General features: G+C 40.0%; 2 protein-coding genes across 5 annotated transcripts in view; one reads left to right on the top strand and one right to left on the bottom strand.

Moving 5' to 3' along the window:
• The window catches only part of LOC146436040 (uncharacterized), a 95,407-nt gene that overhangs the window by 12,415 nt on the left and 66,818 nt on the right, over positions 1-16,174 (top strand). The window lies entirely within an intron of this gene.
• The window catches only part of CCDC88C (coiled-coil and HOOK domain protein 88C), a 96,425-nt gene that overhangs the window by 16,017 nt on the left and 64,234 nt on the right, over positions 1-16,174 (bottom strand). For all 4 annotated transcript variants that reach the window (XM_085061543.1, XM_085061545.1, XM_085061544.1 and 1 more), the window contains exons 14-20: positions 12,856-12,993; positions 10,351-11,421; positions 8,016-8,143; positions 7,005-7,146; positions 6,214-6,402; positions 5,671-5,832; positions 4,211-4,488 (exon numbers count right to left, since the gene is read on the bottom strand). In XM_085061543.1, coding sequence (XP_084917669.1) covers positions 4,211-4,488; positions 5,671-5,832; positions 6,214-6,402; positions 7,005-7,146; positions 8,016-8,143; positions 10,351-11,421; positions 12,856-12,993 — 2,108 coding nt within the window. The remainder of the gene's footprint in view (positions 1-4,210; positions 4,489-5,670; positions 5,833-6,213; positions 6,403-7,004; positions 7,147-8,015; positions 8,144-10,350; positions 11,422-12,855; positions 12,994-16,174) is intronic.

Below are 16,174 nucleotides of genomic sequence, written 5' to 3'. Positions count from 1 at the left end.
AGGTGACAACCTAAAGCATATTAGGTTACGTGCATAGGTAATATCATCCTGCACAGCTACTAATCTCCTGCATATTCCAGACAGATGATGAGGTAAGTATCAGTGAGTTGACAGCAAAACACCTTTAAAGCAGGGGCTGACTCACCTGCTTGAGTAGCTCTACTTGTTCACTAGTGAGAAAACCAAGAGCAAAACTGGTATTCACATCCAGGCTTCCACTGTTATTTGGTCTATCTAACTTGTGCGTAAACCATTCAGGGCAGGGAGACAGGTAGAGACAGAGGGCTGATGCCATCAACTGTATCTCTAATTTTGATCTCTGGAATGCTAAAGTAACCAAGGTGTGGAACAACTTCCCTGATATTTGGCACAGACATGGATTAGGTGGGCTCAGCCTCCCTGAGGTGCTACACCACCTGCATTCAGAAAACACTGCGAAGAACGAGGTGGATTGAGATCACAAGGCAGCAAGCTGTTCCCAGATTTTTTTTTTCCATCTAGTGGCTTCTGTCAGAATTTGTGCCCATACAGACACTCCAGCAGAGGCCACTGGGGACACTGGTGCAGTGAATGTCAAAAGTCATCAGCACGTTTTTTGGTGATTTTGATAAAAGGGTATTGCCTCAAAATGTCAGATACATCTGTGTCAGTAATGAAGAAATATTCTTCCAAGCAAATTTAAAACAGAATCTAGGTGGAAGAGGCAGCATTGCTTAAAAAGCTAAAGAGAACAAGCATCATTTTTCTGTGACTCTCATGCCAGCAGAGATGAATGCAGAGCACAGTTACTCTGCAGTCATGAAAACTTCAAAACAAAACCAAAACCAGCAGACAGCACCAAATATACTCACTCCTGCCAACTTGTTTTTCTTTCAGGCTACGATCCCCTTCATCCCAGGGTCAAATTACAGCCTGTCCCAAATTCCAGTCCATTGAAGGGCCACACAGAAAAGTACCTGTCTCCCAGACAAAAGCTGCTTTGTGCTATTCATTCCCAGTAACAGCAGCAGAGTTTAATTAACCTTATTTATTTGTTTTCTTCCTCTATTCAGCTCTGGGACATTTCAAAATCAATGTCTGTACAACAAATGGAAGAACCTGAAAGCAGAGGAAGATTTCACATCCAGCTCCAAGAAGCACTTTAGACAGACCGCGTGCCAATCCAGAGTCTGAGAAGACAAACTCCACAGTCAGTCCTTTGGCAGAGATTACCATGGCTGCCTCTGCAGACACTGTGCTGTAAATTCTTTTGCCGTCTCTTATGATAGGGCTACTCTGTTCATTTTTATCCAAGCCCTCTATGTTTTAAAGAGGGCTCCTTAGAGGGCAGCAGAATACTGGTCCAGTGTTACCAGTCAGGCCCAGCACCACATGCTGCCACACTGAGCCTGAGGTAGACCACAGCTACTTCCCTAGATGTTAGGTGAAAGGTAAGAAAGAGGAGATTGTCTGCAAAAATGGAAATGATTCTGCATGTTCAGACATCTAATGAAATCCTCAGTCAAAATTTTCTTTTAGTACAGATTCAGTCTGGAGTCTACAATTTGAGCACAATCTGTGCAACCTGACAAGCTTTACCACCAGGGACCAGATTACCGTTCCTGTAGACTATTGAACACTCATATTCATTTCACTTTTTAAAGCATTAGGTTCTTGGACAGAAGGGTTTTTAAAAGATTTTCTTATATATGCATATAGAATCCATTTTGGATTCTGACACAATCCATTTCTAGGATTGAACAATCATATTCCACTTTACTCCTTTTGGGTTTCATTCTTTCTGCTGCTTTTGAGGAGAAATACTGTGGGTAGGTATTTGTGACTGAAAGAACTTTGAAAATTCTCAGCTGTGTAAAGTGTGGCAAAAGAAACCCAGAAAAATAATTACCAGGCAGCACTGGTAACATAATAATACAACTTTCTGCAATCCCTCCACAGCAGGGATTCTTTTCCCAGTGTCTCTGCAGGATTAGACTTCTCCAGACTAAGCCACAAAGAAATGCTTAGGGATCAGTTAATCAATTGTAGCTAGAAAGTTACTTCCTTCCCTTAGTAACATGCAATATGTAAAGCAATTTTAAAAATGCAGAAGAAGCCAGCCCTTCTGTGTTCACTCAGACAGTCAGCCAGACACCACAAAGTCAAAAAACTCTATTATTGGTAAACGACCCAAACATACTAACCCTCCTTTTCCTTGCTAAGCCAAACCCACAGATCTGTGGTTTGCTGGGCTATGACAGGCCATTTCACTGCAGTTACACACAACCAATTATTAAATCCCCACTGCAGTGCTAACACTGTACAGATAGAACCAAGAAAGGTTTAATGAAGTTTGCTCAGGTACAGAAAATATTCTGTGGTTAGAAGGCAGCAGAGTGAACCACACAAACCTCAGGGACCTTGGCGGTATAGATGTTTTTGGGTGTGCATAAGCTAACTGAAGTTGCTGTAGATTTTTCTAGACAAGCTGCAGTCACAGGCTTGTGCACAAGTGTAATCCTGCCTTAAGCAACAGAACTATGATTACAGTGCTGTCACCAGCTGAGGAAAACCAATGACCTTGGAGTTGTGACAAGCAAAACCCATCCCCTAAACACCACAGAAAAAAACTTCTTGGATGCACTGAGCAGCTCTGGGGAAAATTTAGCAGGTGGCACATTCTAGCTGAATTTGAAATATTTCATTTTAGCAGTTAAATGCCTTAAAGTAGCATAAGAAAAGTTTTCTTGTGCCAGTTTTTTAACATTCTCTCCTCTGCTCCCTTAGCCAGCTGAACTGCATAGCACATGATGGAGGGAGAACAAAACATAAACTAAAAAAAGGGGCTTGTGGATTTTTTTCCTGACAGCCAAATGGAGTCCTTGGACAAATCATCTTGATAAGTATCTTTTAAGACTGATCTGCTGATTAGGATACTGCACTCTTGAAACTGCCAAACTCGTCCTGTTTTGAATATAGAGAAGGCCACCATCTGCTCCTCTGCAACACCTCTCACTAGGAGTCACATCTCAGAAACAGAGTCCAAACTGTTAATGATTACAGGGGTGGTCCAAGCATTTACCTCTATAGATAACCTATTCTTTGAAAAACACTTTTTCCTTAGGTTAGAGCTGTTTAGTATTTGGTACTCATCAAGTAAAGAAAAAACAGAGCAAACTGCCTTAACACACTGCAGTGTAGTAATCTCAAGCACAGCCTGAATCAATGAGAACCATTAATCAGTCTGAGAGAGACTTGGTAAGCAGGAACAGTGTCTTTGTAATCACTTACAGCTCATTTAGTTGACAACCAAGCAGCTGTCCTGTCACACAGCCCCAGTGAGTACCTTAATCACAATAGGTTTATTTCTGTACTGTACAAAAATCTACCACACATATTTGCTAGCTCCTTAGTCTTTGGGAGATAAAAGTTTAGCACAGGTTTTCAGGCCACCATCAAGGATCACCACTGAGTTGCTCTGAACCCAACTCATGATCTTGCACAGAAATTAAACTTAAATACAAGTGTTTTGAGGAAAATCACTGAAATGTGTAAGAGAAGTTTTGAAAGGTAGGCAGAGCAGCATTTATGTAGTAGTACATATATATTGTTCAACCCGTGCACAATTGTCAGAAAATGACAGTGACTAGAGACTAAACAATAAAGAGATTACTGATTTCCTAATTCAGCTGAAGGACCTGAAGCAAAAGCTTTAGATTATGAGAATTACAAGAAAATTAATAATACATCACTATCTCATAGCTAGGTCAATATAGCTTCCTTCAGAGAGCCTCCATTGATGTGACATGGATGCCATGAATTTCAACGATTGAAATTTCTCAAGATACACATGGCTCACACCTTAGGTGACCTGCAGATTTTCTGACTAGAAGAGAGACCCCACACAGTAGAACTGGGAGCATCTTTTTAAGGCTGTGTGTTGTTATTCTTAAATGTAGTAGAAGCATTTAAGCTACTTCTGACGGAGCACCCCAAGATCAAAGTCCATATTTGCTAAGTATCACCAGAGTCACCTCTGTTCTGCTACCTTTGGGGATCTAAAATCTAGAGCTTTGCAAATATTTTCATCTAATGTCCTAATGATAACAAGAATGACTAGACACGTTTTCAGGGTAACAGCTTTGTAATTTCTGTTTGTAATTGGAGACATTTGCAAATTGTAAACATGGGCACATTCTGGCTACACTATACCCCTGTGCAGTGAGCGTACCTCTCACCCAGACCTTTGTGCTCCAGATCCAGGTTTTTGTGCAATGTTTTCAAGCAGCTGTGCTGATTTATAAGCCTTTCATACTCCACAGACTGCCGTTCATGCAGTGAAGCAAGGTGTTCATGGTCCTGAAGCAGTGACTCATACTCAGCTTTCAGCTGCTCCTTCTGTTTCAGTAGATTTTCATTCTCATTCTCCTTGGCTGTCTGCTGATTTTGGAGTAAAGCATTCTGGGCCATCAGTGAAGCACTCTGGGAGCTGAGAGTTGAATTTTCTACCTAAAGTTTCTCAAATAAAAGGTAAGTATTACTTATTCACATCTACATGTACATACAATGAACATTTTGTAGCAGCTAATATCCATATAGAGTTAGCCAAGAACGAATCCATTGCCTTGTAGACTTTAGACATCAATGTGTAATTTGGTACCATTTTGGTATTACTGCTGGCAGTATGCACCACATAAAGCCATACTGTCAACGGTACAAAATTTATCAAAACTACCTCCAAATTGAAAAAAACACTGTTTTACCAGAAGGTCTTGAATCTAAAGACCAGCATGAGCTGGAATACTGACAACTCAACTGCCTCTGACAATCATGATCAAAGTTAAAAGCTACTCCATATTTGTGTACAAGTAATGAATGCTTAAGTTCACCCAAACTCAAAAGTATTAACTGCATCACTGTAGATGTGGACAGTACTCTTAAGACTGTGTATGTGAGCAGTACTAACAAGTTTGGTTTCAGTAGAGAGATGGTGCAATGATTTTATATGTTGCTAATATAAATCAATTACATGTGAAAAATAATTAAAGAGAACAAAAAAAACCAACCCCATCTCTGAATGTGCAAGAGGAAAAGCTTGAAAAATGAAAGTCAGGCAAGAAAAATAGAGCTAATCCAATGTTGTCCTCTGAAACTGATCTCTTTCTCAAAGTAAGTTTATTTTTTTAAAATTCAAGTAATTTTTAGGAGTATCTTTTCCACTGGAAACTTTGACATTTTGTCTGAAAGCCTGAAAACTGTGATTGGAACTGCTACAATGCCTCTGGCAAGCTGACTTGTGTCCTCTTTCCACTTCTGCCAAGCTCTTTCACAGGCATAGCAATCACAAAAAAACCCAAACCAACACAACTTTGCTCTTTGATTTCAGAAGTGCAGCTTCTGGAATAACACATCTGGATTTTGCTTCTTTTTTTTTTTTTTTTTAATTTTAACAAATTCTCTCTAAATAACCACCTTCTTGCTGAAGGTAGCTACCAGATATTAGCTACAGAGCCAATTTCCCTTCTAGCTTGGAGAAATCCAGACCTCAAACTACACTCCACCTTCTGGGCCTCATCTTTTCATCATTACATCAGGCCACCAACACAAACATTTTATTATTAGCTGTCAATTTCTCCACACTACTGAAATCAAATCCAACCTCCCAGCATAGAGGCACAAGGCTGCCCTGACCTGGAGTTTGGCTGTCTCTGTCTGCAGGGCAGTGTTGTGCTCCTGAAGGAAGACGTTTTGCTTCTGTAGTGTCAGGATCTGATTGTTGAAGGAGATGTTCTGTGTTTCCAAATGCTTTAGCTGCTCCTTAAGCAGCTGCTTCTCAGTGTGCAGGGCTGCATTCTGAAAGAGAGATGGCATTGAAGGGGTGACAGGAAGAAAAGAAACAGCTGTCCTGATCATCTAGAGTCCTATCAAAGACCAGAACCAATTAATGGTCATTCTGCAGCAAAGGCACAAAAACAAACTCTTCCCAGCATTATATGAAGGTAGGACTGATGTTACACATAGGATTAATCCCTGCAAAGATGGGACAAGATGGGCACAAGGCACATGAAACACTTAAGTCCCATGCATTCCTAAGAGACACCCAAGGAATCTGGTGAACACTTGGGTGCTCCAAAAAACACACCAGATTCCTTTAAGCTCAAAAGTCCAGTTTCCAGCAACCCACTTGAGCGCAAGAAAAGTCTATGAGCTAAGAGGAAATAAGAGAAGGCTTACATTCCTTTCCAGTTCAATTGCCCTGTCCTTCAGTTTCAGCAGCTCTGTGGTAGCCTCTTGGTGCCCTGTTTCCAATTTCTCATTCATTTGCTGGTTGGGAATGAGCTTCTCTGCTGAACTCCTCAGTGAGTTCTGAGCATGCTGCCCATCCTGCTGAGTCTGCTTAAGTGCATCAAAGTTCTTCTTCACCTACAAAGCCAACAAGCAACAACCTTTAACCGAGGGAACTGGGATTTTGCATTAATAATGACAGGATATGTCACTGCCCTCTTGCACTGTACAGACTTTGAGAGATTCAACAAACATTACCCTGCTTCACAGACAGGAAGCTGAGACACAGACAGGTGGAAGAATCCACATCTTTTGGCCTCCAGTCAGGTGCCTTTTGACTCAAGCTCACTGTCACCTATCAAATAGGCTGTTCTCAGGTGAGATGTTTCACCTGCAGTCTTCCTCAGCCTACATTTCCACTAAACAAGGCAGAAAAACACAGCCATGCCAATGAGACAACCATGGGAAAACAGATCTGCAAAGAGCAATTATCCAAGAAAAACCCTCCTGATGTGCCCCTAGCCCAACACCATTTTATTAATTTTCTGTCATTATATAGAAAGGGACAAAAAAAGGCAGTCCAGTAAAAAATGGTTCTTGGGAAGGACATATACAGGGAGGTGCAGAGAGAAAAGCCAACCTGTTCTTCAAAAAAAATCAAACCCCAAACCGAAAAATCCCCTAACATGTGAATGTGCAGAACTGCAACGTGAAAAAATAAAATTCACTTAGGCTCTTACCATATTTAGATCATTCTGTAACTGCTGGTTTAAGTTCAGAAAGTCTTTCACTTGAGCTTCCAGCATTGCAATCTTTTCCTCTTTCACAGCTAGTGTTGATTTTAGTGCTGATTCAGTTTTGCTTTCCAGAACCTTGTATTTTCTGAAAAATATGATAATAGTTTTCCAGTGTCTGCCACTAGGATATGAGCCACCATCTGAATAGCAGGCTTCACCTTCACCCATTCCCAATCTCCCTACATGTTAAATTCTATGTGCTTGCTTCTTCAGGAAAATTATTTCCTCTACTGCTACAGATTGCTACTGATACATCATAGCTGGGGAACTCACTTTTGGAAAATCCACTAAATTTTAGCAGAGGTAACACCAGCATGATTCTACAGAAATATCAAAGAATTACATAACTTGAAAGAAAATAAGTTTTTATCTTTTTCCCATAATCACATTACAGAAATTTCTTGTCATGGCTCTTTCATACATTCTTGACAAGGAAGAAAATCCACAGTCTTAATATTCCTACAAGGTGGGTATGTTTCTCTGAGATATTACCAAGAAGCAAATATACACATTTTCTCTGTTCGTTACTATAAGACTTACAAAGCAATTCCTTGCAATCAGGTTATTTCTTAGGCAACACCTATGTTGATATGAACACATATCTGGATCACTAATTACATGAAGTAATAACAGACACTGTTTAATAGACACTATTCTTACTTGTTAACGAGAACATGAAGAGAAATACACACTGGAATAGCTACCCAGCTACTCTGCTGGGGAGTACAGAGGAACTGTAGTAACAATGCTAACATGAAGAGAAAAAATGGCATTTCTTCCTTTCACCCAAGAAAATGTTTTGCAAAACTTACAGTATGCTGCCAAACTTGCCTCACAAAAATGTGGTTTATGTACAAAATTGTTAACGACAGGGACATGTATGAGAACCAAAAAGAAAGGCAAAGAGCTTCAGTTAGGCTGAGTCAAATGAATAGAAGAGCTCAGTTTCCTTACGTGTCATCATTGCCATTATCATCCTCCAGCAACAGCTCTTTGTTCAATCCCATCTTCTCCAGTTCCTGGCTCAGTTTGTCCAACTCACTAGACAACTTTTGACTCTTCAGCTTCTCCAGGACCAAATCCTGGAACAGCATTAACATGATTAGTTGCTATGCAAAGGGTGGTGATAATTATCCAGCACTATACTTTTTTTAAGAGTACTGAAAAAGTCATTAGATAAAATCCTAGTTTCAAGTAGGTCAGCTAAAATTCTTCATCAGACAGCTGAGTGCAGAATTAAACTGATTGCTTTTATTTATAGGTTACTCGAAATAAATCTGTAGAATGTTTCTTTTGGCCTTTGCCTCACTCACTGTACTGAATCACTTCTGCCAACGCTGGCATTGTGCCAGCCTGCTGAAAGAGGGAATGTGTGCAGGCCAGGAGACACCACCCCATCTCTGTGCCACACAGGGACATGTGCAGGGCAGGGGACACCAGCAGAGGGAGTTCCCACCTCTCAGCTAGGACAAAAAGCCCTGCCAGCACTGCAGCAACACGACTTCAGTATGGAAATTTTCTGAGGTATTATGGCTATGATATTATTACCAAGGGACTCAGTAACAGGGTCAATAGTGAATAAGGCACTGCGTTTCTGACACATAGTAAATTACTGCCCAAAATTAAAAAAGTATAACTACATTGTAGTGTAAGAGATGGGACAGCTCAGAACACTAGAGAGCTTGGTCACTTATTGTGATATTTACTTATGCAGCCTGGCTTCATTTAGGTTTCTTTGGGAAGAAACTTAAGCAGAACCAGGCAAGGAAGCCACATAAGGAGCAGACTTGATGGCACTGTACCAGAAGGTATACTGGGACAATGATTTGCTGTTATGCCAGTAAAGTGGTGTGGAAATGGCCAGAGAAGACATAATGCCAGCCTGCATTTCTAAAAAAGAAAAATTATTTTTGGTGCATAGCTAAGTGCAAAGATCCCCACCATTCAAAACTCTCTGAAATACACACCATAGAGATCTACATTGCTCATGTTTCTGCTAGAAATTTTCTCAAAACGCACAAAACTAAAAAGTTACTGAAGCACTTTAAGTAAAAAAAAAAATCCCAAGTATCAAACAGGAGCAAGAATAAAATTTTATTAAAATAGTTTGTTAAACTGTAGGTATTCAATAGTCCTTGGATATCACAAATCTAGCCATGAATTCATTTACATGACAAAGTAAAAAAACATATGGTCAAGGCCAGTGGCAGTCCAGTGGTCTGTAAACAGATCTTTTCAACACCCATGAACTTCTCCTGCACAATCTATAGAAAGTAACTAAAGAAAAGAGGATGGGCTACTGTATGGGTCTGCACCACTGGAAATTTGCAAAAGTCTGATAATAGAAAGATTAAAAAGGAGCCTTCTCAGAAATTATATGTTTATTTATTTTTAAGGAAAGTTAGAAACCTAACTTGGAACTGTGTCAAGTGTTTCTGACAGACTTTATTTCTCCTCCTCAAAACTACAGTAATGCTTCAAACATTGAAATAAAACTAAACCTTAAAGTGATTGCTTACTGCATTAGTCTTGCTAAACTTACTTATTTCACTGAGCTACTGCAGCACAACCCATTTTCCTTTTAATGCTCTTTCCCAGGAAATGCTGTTTCTGGAAGGACAACAGCGGTGAGGACAGGCAAAGAGAGCAAGTTGCAAGTTGAATCTCCTCACAGGCCACTTACAAGAGTGCCAGGTTCTAGCACACACATCCTCAGATGGCCAATGCCTTAAGGCTCAGTGCAGGGAGATCACTGCTGCTTAGCATGCTTTCACTCAGCAGGGAAGCTTTAGGGGAAAGATGCTCTAAGGTAGCTGTAAAGCAAAATTTTGGTGCAGCTCTTACTGAAAGGCTTAGGTTGGTCATCTGGGATGGTTTTATCTGTCTCAGAACAGGGATGTCAATGTGTCCTAAGCAAGTGCTCTAATTCTAGACCTGAGAGTCAATCTCTCCTACTGGAGCTCTCATGTTAGCAAAGACTTCTGTGGTCACAGGGTTAGAGAAATTATCAATCTTTGGTTGACAGTCACCACATGGGAGCTGTTCTAAAATCTTATTCTGCGTGAAAAAAAGACATAATTTTGAGACTGTATTGTGGACACAAAGTAGAACACTGTGCAAATGCAAAGTGCAGGCTTTGGCACACTCTACTTTCCAAGGCAACACTTTCCAGTGACAGTTGTTAAGGCTGTGAAGATCTCCTGTGTGACAGGTATCTCCCTTTAGTACTTCACTGCGCTGAAAAAAAAAAAAATAGCAGCATACAACCCAGTAGAATTATTTTGCTTACCTCTCTCAATGTAGCTAGTGTTCTCTTATCAATTGTAACTTGCTTTAGGAGGTCTTTATTGTCCTTTTCAAACTCTTTCAGTTTATTAGATGAATCTCTGAATCGAGCAATTTCCTTTTCTAGTGTCTTGTTTTCCTTCTCAGCAACTGCCAACTTTACTGTACTGTCATCCAAAATAGCATCTTTCAGCTCTATTTGCTGCCAAAGCCGTTTAGTTTCTTTCTCTAGCATTTTTTTGTCTTTTTCAAGCTGAGACACTTCTTGTTCTAGGGCTTTGTTTTCCTTTTCTAACCTCTCTAGCCGTTTGGCAGAAACCTTTAGCTCCTCAAGGTTCCTCTGGAGGACCTGATTTTCATTCTCCATTCCTTGAACTTCTTTTTCTAATTCCTGGATCTTTTTACTGCTGTTCTCCACAATTTGCTGAAGTCTCTGGTTTTCAGAGTTGACACTCTGATAGCTTAGCTCCAGCCTCTCTGATTTCTTGTTCATTGCTTTTAACATTTCCACATTCTTTCTCAAGTCCTCTTTCTCCCTCTCCAAATCTTTATTTTCTGCTTCTATTTGTGCCATTTTTGTGCTGGTAAATCTCATGGTCTCTACCACTCTTCTAAGCTCCAGATTTTCTTCATCCAACTGCTTGTTGTCCCTTTCCAGGTCCCCAAGCCTGATGGAAATATTTTGTAATGTGTCCAAGGATTTTCTTAGTTTCCTATTTTCCACTTCCAGATTGCCATTCTCTTGCTCAAGAACTTCCATCTTTTCTGTCACTATTTTCATCACTGCTGCCTTTTTTGTGAGCTGTTCATTCTCCCTCTCCAGCCGGTGGAGCTCTTTTTCCATTTCTTCCACTCTTTCCACTTTTTCTCTAACCTGGTCAAAATCCTTTTGCAATTGTTTCTTCTCAAATTCCAGCTTGCTCAGTTTGCTACTTGTCTCAGTAACCGTTTCATGAAGGATTTTGTTCTCTTTTTCAATATCCTTCACTCTTGCCTCGCTGCTCACTTGTGATCTTTGTCTCAGGGATAAGACAACTTGATTAAGGTGATCATTTTCTTGTTTAAGGTCCTTAATCTACATAAACAGTTGTGAAATGTTATTCATCTACCTTACAAGTGCAGTACAATTTAGTTCTAAAGCAGACAGATGATTGTTAACAAAATCATATTCATTTAATTCAAGACAAATTTCTCAGCAAATTACTATAACCAAGAACCCAAACTTTTGAAAAACTTGTTACCTCTGGAAACCCATGATTTTAACTTAAAAAAATCTGTGCTACATTCCTGCTACCACCCAAGAAGGCTGAGATAGGAGAAAGCAGACAGAGAACCTTCAGAGAACACCTTGGAGAAGATGCTTTGTTATAAATCATTCCTAACAGAGGCTATCTTTTTGTCTAGGGTTACCTTCATCTTTGGGATCTGAAGACTGAAATTATCTCTGATAAGGTGTCAGAAACCTCAGAATGCTTGAAAATGTAGAGCAGTTACAGATGTCATTAGACACACTTTCTGTAAGGACAGAACACTTACTCCATTGGTCAAATTTCGGCTGATGCAATTGTAATTTAGACTGCAATTTGCATTTGATCCTTATACTAGACAACGTCCACACAAATCAAAAGAGCCTAGACCTAAAAAAACCCACAAACCCCCCTTTTTTGACAATTGAGAATATTTCTGGTTTTACTTCCTGCCCTACCTTCAAACCATCAATTAATTCCTGCCACAAAGAGTCTGTATTTGCTCTAACTGAAATGCAATACTTTGTTAGTAAAGTGCAGTTTCCCAGGGAGAAGTCTAGGTAAAAATCCTTCAAGATGCAAAGCACTACACAAATAAGACATTTTCCTATTTAATTTTCAACTCACAAAAACTTAGAGTAAGTTTTAATACAGGTTGAGAATATTCAGACCAGTCTCTAATGATCTGTGTCTGTATTTTTTTCATTTGTTAAATTAGTACAGATGGTTCTTGCACAAACCTGTAATAAGATAGCTTCCAGGCATTGCACATGAACTGCAGCACAGTGGTAAAAGCTGAAGGGCATTTAAAACATCAATCCAGAAGACATAAATGCTTTTTCAACATCTTTTTTAAATAGTGCAAAAAGTCTGGGTGGCTAAAGAACCTCAACCAAACTGATCATGCCATACAGGTAGCAGAAGACAAATCTTCAGCAATAAAATAGGGATTTATTTACACATCTTAAAACCAGTTGGTATTCCATTTAGTAAGATCCAAGAGCTTTTTTTCCCTCAAGGGGGAATGTCTGTCCATATAACAGCCTGAAGATCCCCTTATGGTAACAAGAGCAGAAATCAGCAAAACATGCTGGGCTTTTACACTTGAAGAAACCTTTAACCTAGATTTTAACAAGTTCAACCAGCACTTAATAGCTCTCAAATTGCCTTATCTCCCTAAGAGAACCAGATGCTCTTAAATGGCATCACTAAATTACCATCACTGAGCACATGTTGTTATACTACATTTGAGAAGTTTGCACCTGTCTGTCTTTGTCGGCTTTCAGAGTCTCCATGACAACTTGTAGCTGCTCTTTATCTTTTATCAGCTCCTCACTCAAGGTTTCCAAGTCTTGATTGCTTTGCTTCTCTCTTTCAATTTGATTTTGCAACTTTTCAATCTGTGTGGAGAGAACACACCAAAACACATCAGCCACAGCTTGACACAAGGACTGTTTGCACTTCAAGTCATTTTGAAGACCACAGAGAAATGAGATGGGGACTATGGCTGAAAGATTAAATCCTTCTCTTCTGCAGTTAGCCAGTCTCGGAGGAGGAAATGGACTGCCTGTTTTTTCTCACAGTGCCAAGAATTTTCTTCATGACTTTTAAGATCAGAGCATATAAGGCACAGCTGTAACAAATGCTTAGTTCACCTGCCTGCTGAATGCTCTGTTGTGCTCCTGTCAGCAGCGATTAAGTTTCTGGTGCTCCCCTTCCTGAGGAACTTGCCTCCTCCTAGCCTCTCCATCACTATGGTTTTACTCTACCAGTGAATGCAGACAAAGTTATTAAGACAGTTCAGTGAGATAAATCATTAAAAAACCCAAACCACCATCCTAAAACAGGAACAGAGGAAAAACACTAAAGCACTGGAGTGACCAAGTTTACCTTCCCACTCCCTGTGCTCTGCTGGCCCTCTTTTCCCAAGCAGGTGACAATATTGAATTTGAAAGACAAGTGAATAAGGCACCAGTCCTACAATGAACAATGTTTTCTTATTTACTCCTTTTCAAAGTTGTAATGCATAAGGAACAGAAAAGCAGTAGTTCTTCAGCATTTAGAACCAAGAGGTTCAGGGAACTATGCTCCCCAAGTCAGGAGATACTCCTTTTTAAGCTTGCAAAGTGCTGTGAGCACCTACAGCTCTGCAAAAGTATCAGCTCATTTTTATTTTGGTATTATCAACTCCACCAACAGTGAAAATGTCAATGAAAGGGGTATTAAACCTAATTCTTACAAGTGGGAAATAGCTGGAGGCTGGGCTCTGCCTATGTCAACATGTGCCTCATTACAGGAAGTGTTTAAACAAGCAGGAGCTGCCCAGATTGGAGATAAGGAGAGCTTAGCAGTCAGAAATGAAACCATGTGGAGGTTCATTGGTCTCAAAGGAGCTGTTCAGAGAAAGCTGCAACAAACTCAGCAGCTCAGCAATAGCTGATCTTCATCTGCACTTCCCAGAAAACCAGAGGCAAGTAAGGCATTTCTGCTTACAGCTCGTTTCAGTAAGTCAGAAAGGCAGTGAAAACAGCCAGATACTTAGACTGCTACTACTTGACCAGGCCCAAAAGGAGGCTTTTCTGTTATTAGTTCCCCTGAAAATCTTGCAGGAAAGGAAAAAAAAGATGTGCATGACCTTTCCTTCATAACATCTCCTCTTGTACTACTGGAATAATCCCGTTTTGGCTACATGATACCTCCAAGCACAAGATCAGCAGATAAACAAGCACATTCAAACAACAATTTTTGAAAATCTCAGACAGTGGATGAAATCTCAGCTCAGTTAAATAACTTTAGGGAGGCAAGATTTTACTATGCGTATTTCAGGAAAGTTACCAAACAAACCCCAAAGACACAAACATTTGAGAAAAACACCTCTTTATCTCTTGTCCTCTGACTTATACATTCTTGACTCTTAACAGTCCTCAAGAGGTCTTGCACTTTCCCCATTTGTAGTAACTTTTTTTGCAATGAACCACGGAGACTTAGCCTATTATTTCCCTGGCACACCTTGTTGTATATTCTAATTGAGGAGACACATGCGTGGGCGAAGCATAAAAACATACTCGAAAAAGGTAAGATTAAAACAAATTCAAACATCTCAAATCCAGATTATTTTACATATGATGTATCAGGTCTCTGTACACTGATGAACAGCAGACAGAATGCTGTCTACTAATTGTTTTCCCAAATTTCCCTGAAGGGGAGGTGAAATCCTTCAACAGCTTGGCTGATCTGTGGTATTCAGTCAACAGCTCCCATCATATTCTGTGGTTTTTGGTGAAGTGTTCAGGCATTTCACTTGCTCTTAATGGTACTAGTTTTACTTGCCTTTTTTTGTTCATTTCTTTGATACATGTGGTGCTCTCCTTTACCACACAGGTGTTCCCTACTACTGTTTTTTGTCTTACAGAACTACCAGACCTTCAGATGACCCCATCCTGTCAAATCACTCATCATCATCAAAAACTTCAGACTAATTCTGGAATCACAACTGTTGGCACCAACACAGTGCCATAACAGGAGGTGCCCACAGGAATCTGCCTGGGGCAAAGCTGGAGGTTGACCACAGTTGTTCAAGTGACTTAAACTGCTGTACGTCACAGGTATCTGCTGAGTGCTTTCTATGCCTCCATCTCCAGTTTTAGGTATGTAAATTAGAGCTGGATTGAATTACCTATCAGACCATAAATGGAAGTGTGGAAGGACGATTAGAGTGAACTGAATCTTTGCAGTTTTCCTTGTTCACAAAAGAAAGAAAAGAAGCAGAACTGATTTCAACTTAGCAAATCAATATCTCTGGAAGATGGAATGATTCAGTGCTGGGTACCTGTTCTCAACAGGAGAGAAATGGGGTTGTTACAATCTAGTAATCCACAAGCAGCATTTACTGTCTAGATGCTTTCTCCCCTTGCCCTCCAGTCAGCTCACAGGCAACCCAAACAGAACTGAAATCTTTGCATTAATGTCTCACACACAGAGGTTACAACAGTAATGGGAAAATGAGCTTTATATTCTGGATAATTTATGGATGGTAGGAATGTGGAAAAATCCAACATGCAAATGTTTTATACTGAAGAGTAGCAAGCATCCTTTTTCCCCAGCAGCACTTGGCTCAATTTATCAGAGCTGAGGATTTAAGTTACTAGTCAGACAGTAAAAAGGCTCGTAGTTGGAGGTGAACTGAGCAGTGTGTTTCACAAGGACAAACACTGAGCTGGCATTTCAGCTAAATTTAATCACAGTTAATAGCACAGTGGTGCAACACACATATATATAAGTAAATTTACAAAGTGTTGACCTACGTGTTTGTTACAGAGACTGAAAGAGATCTTTGCAGAGAGAGCCAGAGACGCTAGAGAATTTACATCAGACAAAAGGACAAGACAAAGAAAAAGCTGTTCCAGGACTCTGGACAGCAAGACAGACATTTAAAAACATACTAACCTGAACTGACCTGTGTAACTTATTTGAGTTACATGTAAAAATTACAAAAACTTTCAAAAAATAAAAGTAGTTCAATGTGACCATGGCTTCCTTTCCTAGAAGTGACTGTCATGAGATGACAGAAAGGGACACAAT

The sequence above is a fragment of the Lichenostomus cassidix genome, chromosome 5, assembly GCF_008360975.1.
Source record: "Lichenostomus cassidix isolate B80296 chromosome 5, HeHo_3.0, whole genome shotgun sequence".
Classification (NCBI taxonomy): domain Eukaryota; kingdom Metazoa; phylum Chordata; class Aves; order Passeriformes; family Meliphagidae; genus Lichenostomus; species Lichenostomus cassidix.
Note: the sequence above shows the minus strand (reverse complement) of the source record. Positions and strands in the feature narration are given on the sequence as shown.